Source organism: Lagenorhynchus albirostris, chromosome 6 (assembly GCF_949774975.1).
Source record: "Lagenorhynchus albirostris chromosome 6, mLagAlb1.1, whole genome shotgun sequence".
NCBI classification, from domain to species: Eukaryota; Metazoa; Chordata; class Mammalia; order Artiodactyla; family Delphinidae; genus Lagenorhynchus; species Lagenorhynchus albirostris.
In genome coordinates, this window is record NC_083100.1 from 46,376,549 (window position 1) to 46,392,208 (window position 15,660).

At 34.3% G+C, this 15,660-nt stretch overlaps 1 protein-coding gene across 2 annotated transcripts in view; it reads left to right on the forward strand.

Annotated features, from left to right (window-relative positions):
* Positions 1-15,660, forward strand: part of TFPI (tissue factor pathway inhibitor) — a 66,880-nt gene that overhangs the window by 37,781 nt on the left and 13,439 nt on the right. For both annotated transcript variants that reach the window (XM_060152475.1, XM_060152476.1), the window contains exons 4-6: positions 5,901-5,945; positions 12,124-12,300; positions 12,977-13,072. In XM_060152475.1, coding sequence (XP_060008458.1) covers positions 5,901-5,945; positions 12,124-12,300; positions 12,977-13,072 — 318 coding nt within the window. The remainder of the gene's footprint in view (positions 1-5,900; positions 5,946-12,123; positions 12,301-12,976; positions 13,073-15,660) is intronic.

Sequence of the window (15,660 nt, forward strand, 5' to 3'; positions counted from 1 at the left end):
TTCTTAGAGACAGTTGAATTAAACTGTAGGGCCATAGCGATGGTATCTTTAGTTAACACTGGTGTCTTGTTTTTTGCAAAGCAGGCAGGTCTGCATTTTCACTCTGATAATGCTTTCCTAAACAGCTTTTACAAAACAGCCCTGGCATCATGATGCTCTCGGCCTATGGGAAAATCTCAGTGTGGTAAAAACAGAGAGCTTTTCTCCTCTGTGACTGTTGTATGCTCCAGACCTGGCAGAAAAGAATTGATGTGAATGAATTTCTTTATCTCAGAGCACTTATTTCCCTCTTTCCTCTCCATAGATGTGCTAGAAATGTTACTAACACAGATTAGGCAGTTCAGTGGTCCTCTGTAGTACCTTTGGTTTTTGTGATTGCCTGGTCATTTCCCATTCATCGTAGATTTCTATACCCTGTTCTATTCCATACTGGGCCAAGTATCCTTTCGTACTGAGTATCACTCAGGTTCAGCACCTTGGCTAGAGGCCTGGTTGCCTCATTCTTTGTAATCCTCACTTTTTCATGTAGCAGCCTACTTAATTTCATCAACTGTCCTCTTTCCTGAAATACATACCTATTTAGTTTTTATAATTTACAAATCTTTTATTTCACCATTGTGAAAAGTTACCCTTTTCTTTAGAAATTAATCAAATATGATTTTGTTCTTCAGTGAATGTCCTGCTATAATGTTTTCTCAAACATCATTATTGCCTACCATAACTATATGTCTTTTGCCCCCATCTCCTCATTATCTCTTCAAAAGTCATTGATATTACTGTTTGAATATCTGAGTGTTTTATATAGTAAGCTACTGTTAAGGATATAGCTGACATAGAAGAATTACTAAGCTTTTAAAAAATCACCTAAGGAGAAAATTCCATCTTCAGCTGTGATGGAGTAACTGGAGCTGAACTTTCTCTCCTAATGTAAATAACTAGAAAACTGGGCAAAATATATGAATCAGCTGTTTACAGACATTGATCAAAAGGCAGTGCAGGATTGTGATCTCTGAGAGACGGGAAACACATGAGGTGAACCCTCTGGTCTCCCCAGCAATCTGCATGAAGGCACTTCAGACCACAGTTAAAGGAGGGAAATACCAGCACAGCATGTTGGTCTCCATGGTGGAGGATGTGGAGATTGGAGACTGGTAGACTGATGTGGCTGGGTTTTGAGGGACAATATGTGAGAGAGAATGGACATATGTAGAGAAAAAGCTAAAAAATCTGGATAAGGGTCCCTTTGAGTTTGTTACTGAATAATAAAACTGCATACACTTGGTGAAATTCCATGAGTTTGAGAAAGTAATTACAGGGATTTGTAAGTGGAACAATTCCCAGAACTCCCACATGACTAGGAGAAATTTTACATTTAATTTAGTACTAGGACTAAATTAGACCTAGAGTAAAAGCTACTTTAACCTTGCCATAGTGAAGCTTAAACCAAGCCTTAAAAGTTCCAGATAGGGATTCCCTGGTGGTGCAGTGGTTGAGAGTCCGCCTGCCGATGCAGGGGATGCGGGTTCGTGCCCTGGTCCGGGAAGATCCCACATGCCGCGGAGCGGCTGGGCCCGTGAGCCATGGCCGCTGAGCCTGTGCGTCCAGAGCCTGTGCTCTGCAACGGGAGAGGCCACAACAGTGAGAGGCCCGCATACCGCAAAAAAAAATAAATAAAAATAAATAAATAAATAAATAAATAAAAGTTCCAGATGATCCACAAGTAACTCAACTACTTGCCAGAAGGCACTTCTTTAATGGAAGATGGTAAAACATTCTTTAACGGAAGACAATAAAATCCAGCAGCCAACAGCATAATATTCAAAAATATCTATAATCCCCCCTGCCCAGAATACTAAACATTTGAAGAAGAAGCAAACTGTGATCCATAATTAGGAAAAAAGTGCTCAATTCAAACAGAGAAATGACAGAGGTGACAAAATTAGTAGACAAGGACTTTAAAATAGCTATTATAAATATGGTAAAGGATTTAAAGAAAACATGAACATAATAAGGAGAAAATGGAATATATAAAAGAGAACTAAATGGAAATTCTAAACCTGAAAAATTCAGTATATAAAATAAGAAATTTTCCAGATGTACTTAAAGCAGATTAGACATTACAGAAGAAAAGATCAGTAAACTTAAAGACAGAGCAATAGTAACTGTTCAAGATGAAGGACAGTGGGGATTAAAAAAAGGCTAAACAAGCAAACAAAAAAGAATATAGCCCAATAACCCATGGCAGGAAATCAAGAAGTCTATCAAAATGTGTAATTGGAGTCCTGGCAGTTGGGGCAGGAGATATGTGAACAAAAAAATGGCAAAGAATTATCCACATTTGATGAAAACTGTAACTTGTAGAACCAAGAACACTGAAAAAATAAAAAAAGAATAAAGAAAAAGAAGTCTACACAAATGAATATAATAATCAAATTGCTGAAAATTGTGGATAAAAAGTAAATCATAAAAAAATGAGGAAAATGATACATGAGGGAATGAAGATCGAAAGAATCCCCAAGTTCCCATCAAGAAACAATTCACAAGGGAAGAAAATGGAACATCTTATTTGAAGAGCTAAAGGAAAAAATAAACTGCCAATTAGTAATCTAGATCTATTAAAAATACCCTCATAATGGAGATAAACACTTTTTCAGATTAACAATGTCTGAGAAAATTTATTGCTAGCAGACTTGCACTGTGAGTAATAGTAAAAGATTTAAAACTAAAGCACACAGGAAAGGAGGGGGAACATATGAGATTACTGTTGTAAGGTTCTGATACTACAGATGAAAGTGGTATTAATTACTTGAAGCCAAATTGTCATGAATTAAAGATGCATATTAAAATTACATTAAATTTTAATGGTATAATCACTCCAGTTAAAAGGTATATAGTAGGGCTTCCCTGGTGGCACAGTGGTTCAGAGTCCGCCTGCCGATGCAGGGGACACGGGTTCGTGCCCCGGTCCAGGAAGATCCCACATGCCGCGGAGCGGCTGGGCCCGTGAGCTATGGCCGCTGAGACTGCGCGTCCGGAGCCTGTGCTTCGCAATGGGAGAGGCCACAACAGTGAGAGGCCCACGTACCGAAAAAAAAAAAAAAAGGTATATAGTAGACAATATAAAAAAATCACGAACTAAGTACGTGTTGTCTGCAGGAAAGACGTTTTAAAAATACAGACACAGAGAGGTTAAAAGTGAAAAGATGAAAAAAGATATACCATGCAAGCACAAATCAGAAGAATGATTAGTAAAAGTAGACTATAGGACAAGGAATATTGGCAGGAGAAAGGGAAGACACATTATAAGAATGAGGGCCAATTAATCAAAAAACCATAAAAATCCTCAATGTCTATGTGTATGCCTCAATTACAGAACTGGAAAATTTTCAGAGAAAAAACTGACAGAAGTGAAAGGAGAAATATGATGTATATCTTATATATTAAGACTTGGAAGCTGAATTTTTGTTTTATTTTGGAGACCTTCGAGAACTATGGCTTGTAAATTACCATGCCTGAGAATAAAGTCAAGCCAAATATTTCAGAGAATAGGAACTAGGGATGTGTTTAGTTTGATATGTATGCTCAGCTGTCCTTTTGCATGTAAAGCTGTTTTATCAGTTGTTTCCAAATATATATAATCTTTCATGATGTATTTACCTATGTAATAATAGAGACATGGTAACAAAGTTAATAAGGTAGAAAAAATTAAAATATAGTTTGTAAAATGGTTTCTAAACACATGGCTTTCAAAATGTTTGTCTTTTGGTTTAGTTGCTTTTTTCCCATAGCCTATACAAGAACAACATTGTATTTGATTATTATTTTTTGAAAAATAGGTGTATGTAGTGTGGAAATTAAAGAATTAGATGAAAGAGATCAAATTCCCACTTAACTTTTTAGCTAGTCAGCCTCTACAGCAACTTTTAAAGGTTCCAATAGGTATTCTGTTTATATTAATTACTATTTTATTAGTTGAGCTAACTGTGACTTACAGGTTTTCATGGGGATTTACATGGGAATTTTCTCCACAGGGAATTAAAGAGCATGTAAATACTTTTTCCTTTCTCTTTATTTTTAAGTTTATTTTGTGTTTTATTTGTTTGGAATAGTGAAGACTTACCCAGTAACAAGAATATTCTGTCCATAGAGTCTTTTCCCATCTACTTGGAAAATTTTCTAGGCTGACTTCAACAAATATGAAATATAAAAGTTAGCATTCAGATTTTACCCTCCCCTTTCCCAACAGAAAACAAAAAGATGAAGAAAGAATAGGGCAAAAAAATATTTTTTTACAATTGTTTAAATGTATCAGGTAATTATGAATTAATTTTGATATCAATTAATTTTAATATTCATGATGAAATATTAAAATGTGAATTCATATACATTGGAGTTCAAGGAATTACTAAAATAAGAATTAGTAAAACATACTCTCATTATTCCTTAAGACATCATTAATAAATGTTATGTTCTGCATAAATCTAGGAAAATATGATAACTTGGATAATTTGCTGTAAACCTTATCTATCTTTTCAGACTGTAATTGGCATAAAAATAAATTAAATAGGGTATCCATGGTTGTTACCAGAAAGGAACAAGTTCTCTCTTTTAATATTGCATGAATATTGAAATCAAGCATCTCTATGTTCCTGTTCCGTGGCTATTGTCAGTAGGTAAAACAGAGCAAAACTGATTACTCAGCTCTCTAGTCTTATATACTGTTTATATGTATATATTATTTCCCTGCCTTCATAAATTAAAAATGTAACATAATAATTGTACATTAAAATATTTTAATGTAAGCTTATTATGGCAATCCACCATCTAAAAACATTAATTGGGGGTTGGTTATTTACAATAAAAAAAAAATCAGGTTTTCTTAACATTTAAAATACAATTAGAATTACACACACACACACACACACACACACACACACACACACACGCACATCTTTTTTAAGACTGTTGAATAAAACATAGTAAAGCTCAAAAGGGAGATGAACCACATCACCTTATCATTTGTAGACATTTTACTCTCCAAAGAATAACCTGATTGATCACTGGCTGAAAGGGGCATTTAAGCCAACTCATACTCATATTCTCTCTCTCTTGCCTCTCTCTCCCTCCCTTTTATGTCTCTCTGGCCATACAACTAATAATAAGCTGCCTTGAACAAAGCTTTTCTCTGTAAAACAATTGATTATACAACAAATCAAATATCACTTAGTTTTCCTAATGTTTATGTGAACAAATCAAAATTTTACATAATATATCAATTTGAATTTCATTATCCTTTAAATTAGAATTTAGAATCCATACTTGAAATACAATGGGTCAAAGACAAGTAGCATTCTAGTTCTCAAGTGGAGTAATTCCAATAATTCTATGAGATTAAACTAAAAAATACATCACAAATACCATTTGCTTCATTTCTCCTCTGTAATTGGAAATAATAATGAAGCTTGTAATTGGATTAAGATAATGAAGCAGAAGAAGGAATCGGGGAAGGAGGTAATTCTGGTTCCTTTCACCCCTACTTCCATTCCTCTGTAGAAATGATCTGTTTGAATTACTTTCACATTTCACATTATTTTAATAAGTAACTATTTTAATCATAGATATTTTGAATAGCAAACTTAGTTCACCATGAATTATTATTTTTGTAAATGTGTTAGAAAGTTTTAAAATAGTTTTTGAGACGTTATTATATTAAAATGTAGGTGACTTTATGGTTATACTGTAATAACTTAATCTTTAGAGCAAATAAGAAATTTATTGACATTCTGTATAAGAATAATTTTAATAGTAATAAACATATCACCCTAGTTTGTTAAATTGAAAGTCATAACATTATATTATAAATTGTGGTAATTGATACATATATACTGTTTTACTTGCAGATTATCCAAAGAAAACTAGAAGGACAAAGACAACATTGCAAAAAGGTGAATATTCATTTGTATGCTCATTAGTAGCATTTACATAAGGCACTTGGCAATTCAATTCTTAGCTTTCTCTGCTATGAGATTCATCATAAATCCATGTGATCTTTGACATGGTGTTTTGTTTCAGTGCATATAATGAAAATGTAGAAATAACAGACATGATATTTGGTAAGGGAAGACTTCAAACACTGTGTTTACTCATTCTAATTCAGTGTGATATCCGGTATTAGATGAGTAACAATCCAGAGCCATGCACATGCTATTTTAACATCCCCAAAATAGTGATTTAGATGTTGCTGTTCTTACTTTATTTCTCAGATCTCTAATTCTTTCATAATCTCTGCATTGTGTGGCTTTAGTAAGTTTCATCCAGTATTACTCTGAATATATATATGCCTTTGAGTTGTCAATAGCCTGTATGCAAAAATAAGTGGAGATATTTAACAATAAATAATTGCTTTTGTCAACATTATTTAGCATTTGCATATTTTTGATTTAAATTATTTATAGTTTTTAACTAAAAAGAATTACTTTTTGGTGAATATATTATATCAGTACAAGAAAAATGTTACAAGAGATGAAGAAAGACATGCTCCTTTTAATAAAGGTCTAGAAGCTGACTTTGCTCAATTACCATTCACAGCATTTACATTTAAATGAGAAAATATTGAACAAAAAGATCAAATTATTTAATTCAGGACATTAAAAAGCTACATAATTCAAAGTGAATTTTAGTTTTACTAACTTTGATTTAATTATGTGGGAAAGAGCTGAAAAATTCTATAACTCACTGATAAGCTTAAGACAAACTACTGTCCAGAATTTCAATCAAAAGTTATAAAATAAATTCAGCAAAGTTTGTACAAACAACATAAGTAAATGTATTTATTTATAAGTTTTAAAATAACTTTCTATAAATATTGAATTAATTTTTACAAAAGTGTTCAATACTTCAATTAAATGAAATTCTTCTTATCTGTAATATCAAAGAATACAGCATATTTATAAATAGGGTTTTTTGTCCATCAAGTAAAAGATGATATCTTCAACATTTAAACATTAGTATATTTTTTTTCAAAAATGTAGATTTAGGGGCTTCCCTGGTGGTGCAGTGGTTGAGCGTCCGCCTGCCGATGCAGGGGACACGGGTTCGTGACCCGGTCTGGGAAGATCACACATGCCACGGAGCGGCTAGGCCCGTGAGCCATGGCCGCTGAGCCTGTGCGTCCGGAGCCTGTGCTCTGCAACGGGAGAGGCCACAACAGTGAGAGGTCCGCGTACCGCAAAAAAAAAAAAAAAAAAAAAAATGTAGATTTAGGAAAAAATTATATGCAGGGGAAATTTACTGGAAAATTATGCTACTTAATTTATATTTAATGATTTAGAATTGAAGCATTCTTATTTGATATTATATATGAAAGTTAGAGAGTAAAGCTATGGATATTATTCACATGTGTAAAAAATGTTCAGATGCTAAAACCAATCCATGATGAAGACCTTTAAACATATTGATTTGAAGTCAACTTTGTGATATGCTTCCTAACATCACATCAGAACAGTTATAAAGACAATGGGGATTCTTTACAACCCTTTTGGGAGAAAGTTTTGTTTAAGACAATTGCCAAGTATGCAGCCTCAAACAAAAGTTAGTAGTGAAAATCATGTGGTTTGTGGAAGTTGGCATATATCTTAAAGCCTGCCTTCTGGGTTTTAACTGAGCATCAATTTAGAGCGAGGATTGTGTATGCAGATTCAATACAAACGTTAGAACTTTATTTATCTGAGGAATATTGGGAATGAATTTCTTAATTTGTGACCATAGATATATTAAATTCTAGGTCTAAGCAGAATTATTTTACAAGTATGCAATTTCAACTCCTAAAATAAATGTATGTCCTAGAATGGGGCCTCATATAAATATGGCAACTTTCAGTTGTATAATTCCTTAATCATATTTTCAGAATAATTTGTTACTGTTTTCTCTTCTTTGTATGCAATATTTTTTACCTACTCCCTTTTGTTAAACATAGAATTCTTATATTATTTGTTAATATGATTTAAAATGTCATAAATACATACTAAGACCTAAACAAATCAAATTAGTGATCAAATGTATTTTTCTTTCTCTTGTAATACAGTATATTATAAAACTTTTTTAAACAGCTTTATTGAGATATAATTCACATGCTAAACAATTCAGCCATTTAAAGTGCACAATTTAATAATTTTAGTATATTTAGTATAGCGCAACCATCAGCATAATCAATTTTAGAACATTTTTATCACACACCCCCCCAAAAAAACCTCTGTAATCACTAACAGACACTGCCCCATTTCTTCCGGCTCCCCCAGCCCCAGGCAACCATTAATCCACTTTCTACATCTATAGATTGGCCTATTCTGGATGTTTCATAAAAATGAAATCATATGGATATATAGATATATATGGATAATATATGGATTTCTGTGTCTGACTCATTTCACTCAGCATAATGTTGTCAAGGTTCATCCATGTCGTAGCAGATCTCAGTACTTCATTCCTTATTATGACAGGATAATATTCCATTATATGGATAGACCACATTTTGTTTATCCATTTATCAGATGATAGACATCTGGGTTGTTTCCACCTTTTGGCATTTGGGAATAATGTTGCTAGGTACATTAGGGTTCAAGTTTTTGTGTGCACATGTGATTTCATTTCTCTTGGCCTAGACACCTAGGCCTCGGTGTGGTTCTAATAGGCATTCCTTTTAGAATTCTGAGTGAAGTTGAACATCTTCATGAATTACCTGTTTAAATCCATTGCTTATTTTACTGTTGGGTTGTTTGAATGTTTCTTATTTGTGATATTGTGATTTATAATAAAGATATAGTTGGTCTTCCTCCTGTTGTCCCTGGCACAGAGCTCAAAAAACCCTTGGAATTTCCTGACTTGAGTCTTAAAGGTATCTTTTGTTATGTTAATGATGTGACTTCCGGGACAGCTCCTCAGTTGGGGGGACTGCTGGTTGCTGGGGGAGCCAACCCCTTGATTAGAGGGTTGAAACTTTCAATCCCATCCCCCCTCCACCACCTCCGGAGAGGGGAGAGGGGCTGGAGGTTGAGTTCAATCACCAATGGCCAATGATTTAATTATTCATGCCTGTGTAATGAAGCCTCCATAAAAACACAAAAGGATTGAGGTCAGGGAACTTCCGGGTTGTTGAACTTGGGGAGATTCGGGAAGAGTGGATACCTGGAGAGGGAAGCTCCGCCCCTTCCCACATACCTTGCCCTGCGCATCTCCTCCACCTTGCTGTTCCTGAATTATATCCTTTTGTAATAAACTGGTGATCTAGTAAGAAAACTTTTCTGGAGTTCCGTGAGCCAAATTAATCAAACCCAAAGAGGGGGGTGTGGAACCTCAGATTTACAGCCTTGTTGGTCAGAAGCCCGGGGGGCGGGGGGGGCGGGGTGCACCTGAACTTTTTTAACATCTTTATTGGAGTATAATTGCTTTACAATGTTGTGTTAGTTTCTGCTGTATCACAAAGTGAATCAGCTATACGTATACATACATCCCCATATCTCCTCCCTCTTGCATTTTCCTCTCACCCTCCCTATCCCACCCGTCTAGGTGGACGTAAAGCACCGAGATGATCTCCCTGTGCTATGCGGCTGCTTCCCACTAGCTATCTATTTTACATTTGGTAGTGTATATAAGTCCATGCCACTCTCTCACTTTGTCCCAGCTTACCCTTCCCCCTCCCTGTGTCCTCAAGTCCATTCTCTATGATTGTGTCTTTATTCTTGTCCTGCCCCTAGGTTCTTCAGAACCATTTTTTTAAATAGATTCCATATATATGTGTTAGCATACAGTATTTGCTTTCTGACTTACTTCACTCTGTATGACAGACTATAGGTCCATCCACCTCACTACAAATAACTCAATCTCTTTCCTTTTTATGGCTGAGTAATATTCCATCGTATATATGTGCCATATCTTCTTTATCCATTCATCTGTTGATGGACACTTAGGTTGCTTCCATGTCCTGCCTATTGTAAATAGTGCTGCAGTGAACATTGTGGTACATGACTCTTTTTGAATTATGGTTTCTCAGGGTATATGTCCAGTAGTGGGATTGCTGGGTCATATGGTAATTCTATTCTTAGTTTTTTAAGGAAGCTCCATACTGTTTTCCATAGTGGCTGTATCAATTTACATTCTCACCAACAGTGCAAGAGGGTTCCCTTCTCTCCACACCCTCTCCAGCATTTATTGTTTGTAGATTTTTTGATGATGGCCATTCTGACCAGTGTGAGGTGATACCTCATTGTAGTTTTGATTTGCATTTCTCTAATGATTAGTGATGTTGAGCTTCCTTTCATGTGTTTGTTGGCAATCTGTATATCTTTTTTGGAGAAATGTCTATTTAGGTCTTCTGCCCATTTTTGGATTGGGTTGTTTGTTTTTTTGATATTGAGCTGCATGAGCTGCTGGTATATTTTGGAGATTAATCCTTTATCAGTTGCTTCATTTGCAAATATTTTCTCCCATTCTGAGGGTTGTCTTTTGGTCTTGTTTATGGTTTCCTTTGCTGTGCAAAAGCTTTTAAGTTTCGTTAGATCCCATTTGTTTATTTTTGTTTTTATTTCCACTTCTCTAGGAGGTGGGTCAAAAACGATCTTGCTGTGATTTATGTCATAGAGTGTTCTGCCTATGTTTTCCTCTAAGAGTCTTATAGTGTCTGGCCTTACATTTAGGTCTTTAGTCCATTTTGAGTTTGTGTATGGTGTTAGGGAGTGTTCTAATTTCATTCTTTTACATGTAGCTGTCCAGTTTTCCCTGCACCACTTATTGAAGAGGCTGTCTTTTCTCCATTGTATATTCTTGCCTCCTTTATCAAAGATAAGGTGTATTATAAAAATTTAAAGAAGTAGGATTTTTCCTTGTCCCATATATTAAACTTAACCATGGGAATAATAGTTACATTCACCTTAAGAAACAAGAGGCAGTAAACAATGAACAAAATAACTTTCAAATTGGTACTTTGAGAAGTCATAGAAAATAGATATTTTACTCTATATTAAAATAGGATGTTTTAATTAATAAAACAATTTTTTCATAGGGGATTGGTTTTTCTACTGTTGCAGAAATCATTAACATTATTAAATACATACTGTTTTTATAATAAAGCACTCATGAATATTGCTTCCCTGAGATAAATGCAAGATGCTTTAAGATGTGAAAAGATGCTACTCTTCATTTTTGCAGCTATGGTAATATATAGTTGCAGGGGGAAAGAAATGGGGAAATTGGAACTTTGCCCTAAAAAATTCAAGCCCAATATATCTTGCAATCATCATAATTTTGAAAATAATTTATTGCTTTTCTTTACAGAGTATGCATGTAAACAAGGCTTGTAATGTAGATCACAGTGGTACAACTTTTGTGACAGCTATGTTTAGCCTGGTTTGGAGCACTATCAAAGAATGGGTATTAGACTTTTTCAAAAGCCTCTCCAATCCCTGAACATGTATTTCCTGTCTGCCTCTGCACTATTGGAGTCATTCCAATGCCTGGAAGAAAAATAAGAGACACAGTGGAGGAGGATGTCATACCTAATACAGATACTAATTTCAGCATAAGAATTCAGGAAATTCTAAGTATAGCCATGAAAGCTTCCATACCCCTCAAAGCTTCTCCCTTTTTTAAAAATTGAAACCATTCTAATGAAGCAACAAAGTATACTTAAATGAGACTGCACACCTGAAAAATAAGAAATATTTGTAGATCTTTCCTAAATGTTGATGCACATAAGCTTAGTAAAAATAATTAAACCAAATTTTTGCCATAATATTTTGGACTTCCAAACCAAGGGTAAAAAAACCAAATATCTTTTATTCTCTCAGTTCATGAAAGAGCTGATAGTTAATGCCCTATTAATTTACTATGAGAAATTTAGAATTTGAAATTCCAATAGACACAATGTATGACAACAGTTGTAACTCCCTTATTCTAAATGTCACAGTAGATATAGTATAGTTGTGGATAAAGTTATATTTTACCTTTTATCTTTATCTTTTCATATTTACTCCTTAAATAATTTCAACTTAACCATTTATATTTTTAATTAACGTAATTAAATTATTAACAAAAAGGAATATTGCTTTCTGACATTATTATAATTTCTAGAAAAGCCAGATTTCTGCTTTTTGGAAGAAGATGCTGGAATCTGTCGAGGTTATATTACTAGGTATTTTTATAACAATCAATCAAAGCAGTGTGAACGCTTCAAGTATGGTGGGTGCCTTGGCAATCTCAACAACTTTGAATCACTGGAAGAATGCAAGGACACCTGTGAGGACTCATGTACGTTCATTTCTCATCTCCTTTTACTTCATTTTATAGCATTCTTTTTAAAATAAGGCATCCTAGAGGATGTTCAGGCTTACCCAGATTTTGTTGCAGCCATGCAAATGAAGATCCACTGTAGTCACTCTTAATCTGATAGAAATTAGTCACCATGTTAGTTTATTTAAGAAACAGAGAATTAAGAAATTTATAGTGGAAATTATTTCCACAGAAATTGTTTTTAGGTTACATTATTTAATCTTCCTTTCTGAGAATACTGTAGTGCAATTTAGGCACAAGAGTAGGACTGCTGAAATCCCTTAGGCTTATAAAAATTTGAGAGCACGTGGTTCTTTAGAAACTACCACCTAAAATCAGTCAGTTTTATCTGAGCCTAAAATTAATTAAAGGAGTGACTTAAACATTAATTGTTACCTTTTTTGTTTTGACAAAGAACCACAAAGTTACTCATGGAAATATTATAGTATAAGATACATATATAAAGATATAAAGATATATATATCTTATATATATGATATAAAGATATATAAAGATTCACTAATTTAACATACCAATGTGAATAAAATTTCTAGACATCTACTTTTCTTAACACAACTTCTGTGCTTTGCTTTATGTGTACAATTATGAGCTTGTGAAAATGTCTTCTATTTTAATTGGCTGTATTTTTTTCCAGTGAATGATTTCCAGGTGGATGATTATAGAACCCAGCTTGATGCTGTGAATAATGACTCCTTGACTCCCCAGCCTACCAAGGTACCCAGCTTCTTCGGTAAGACTCTCTTTTAATTGCTGCCAGAAAAATATTATCATGGTAACAATAGAAATAGAATGTATATGAGAACTATGCTTTTTAGAAAATTATGCTTCTTTTGTTATTTAATAATAGGTGTGTTGAAATACTGAGATTCAAAATTGCTTAAGACCTTTTGTCCCAGAAAAGTGATAATTTTCCTAATCTATTTTAAAGTATGCTTTGTAGTAGGCTTTTGATTACATATCCCATGAAAACTTTTACATGATATTTAACTCTGCACCAAATTTATCTTATAAAATAATGCTAGGAATTATCAACTTCATCATTGTAATGGCAGCAGTGTGTCAAAAGCATCCTAAAGTGTTCTTAAATTGAGCATAGCATTGGAGAAGTTCTCTGGTGTTAGTCGCAGGACAGATTAGGAATTCGGTGACTAACCATCCGTGAGGCTATGTCACTCTGAGAGAATTTTCTTTTGGATGTATGCAGAACACTTTTCTGGACTCTGTCCTGCCAACATATTTGTCAAATTTAAACAAACATACAGGAAATATGCTCACAAAAATGCAGAGCTGGGAAAATAATGGAAATACTGGAAAACATAACCAGACACCACAAATATCTAGACAAACAACCTAAAAAGTTGAAAGTTAATGGGATGAATGTAATTCTTTCTAAATTTAAAAAATCACAAGTGCTTATTCAGAAATTGGAGATTTTGCTTAGAAGCAGTCCGTATAAGTGTTAAACGTAAAGGTGGCATGTGTTGAGAGTTCTGCGGCTATTAAAATTTCAGCCTTAGGGTAAAAAGAGACATAGTGTCTGGGGCACAGGTTCTCTACCCCAGCCATGTGTCAGAATTGGATGGGGTTCAGAACCAGAATGTCTTTGAGCATCTTTCTTTACAAAAAACAAACAAACAAGCAAAACTTCTGCCCAGATGGATTTAAAGGACTGCAAATGTTGTCTGTGATTTATCTAGAATGAGGAATATAGTCCTACATTGACCCGATGATGTCTGTGGACTTGCTTCAGCCCTGAATGCCATAACTTAGAAGTCACTGGACTGAGACTCAGGACTGGAAAGTGTAAGGAGATGTGAGATCTAAGAGAGAACATTATATATGCTCTCAGTACTTGAAACACTGTCATGTGAAAGGAAAATTAAATTCTGTACATGCCTCACTCAATCTTCTCCATTTCAGTCTTCCCTGTCCATATCCCCCTGGTTCCTTATCTCCCTCAACCCAGCCTAAGAATCAGAATTAATGAATGAAATCTAAAGTACAAATTTCTTTCTGTAAAGTGTTTATTTTTAATATGTATATTAAATTGTATATTAAATTGTACATATTATACATTGTATACGTATATTGTATACATATATACAATTGTATATATTAATATGTATATATTAAATTGTATATATTATAATATATACAAAAATGAACGAGTGCTTCAGTGACTAAATTCCCCAAATTGCAGGCATTCAAATAGTGTTCCAATAGTACTTGCAGTGTCATAAAGGGCATGCAAAATTTCAGAGGGAGTTAGTATATTCAAAATGCCTTCAGGTCTTTAGATTTTATAATTAGAGCAGTGAAGTATTACATCTGTCACTGCTTGCAATTATATAAATACATTTTATAATAATTTAAGAAAATACAGTTCTATGTTTATGTAAAAACTTGTTCAACATTTTAGCAAATGTGTAAGGTTCTCCGTGGATATTAGGTTCTTTTGAAAAGATGTAAATCCTTTAAGGTTTTGATTCAGTGTACAGGAATAAGAATATGCCCCACAATACAAATAGAATAGCATTCATTTAAAATTCTTTTCATTAAAAACAATCCTTAGGTATTTGAATATTCCAAAAATATAGCTAGATTGTGTTATTGTTATTAAGTGAAATATTTATAAATATAATTTTAGTGTTTCTCTTTCTGATGATAATAGAAAAACATTTTAGAAATTTTGTTCAATGTTACTGGAAAATGGTTTGGTAATTTTTTTAAATTGCTATTTATTCTCAACCATAATATTGCAAATTAGCATGAGAATATATATTTTCCAGTGAACCCTCTTGACTCAAGATATTTGAATGCTTATTAAGCACAATTGAGGTTTAATTTTCTCCTTTCATTTCCATATTTCAATATTAATAGGCTACATAGGTGACCTCAAATATTGAAACTTGCTCTTCCTTAAAGAGGTTTTTGTTTTGTTTTGTTTTGTTTTTGCGGTACACGGGCCTCTCACTGTTGTGGCCTCTCCCGTTGTGGAGCACAGGCTCCGGACACGCAGGCCCAGCAGCCATGGCTCATGGGCCCAGCCGCTCCGCGGCACGTGGGATCCTCCCGGACCGGGGCACGAACCCATGTCCCCTGCATCGGCAGGCGGACTCTCAACCACGGCGCCACCAGGGAAGCCCTAAAGAGATTTTTTATAAAGGTTTTGTAAGCATGGCCCTGTGCAAAAGTGAGAGCAAATTATTTGATTTTGATTCTTTGTCCTGAATTGTGAGGATCTCTGCATAGTTACAATAAATATGTGCTCAGTACATGTGGGAGAGAAATAATTCTAACACAGTATCTCTAAATGTA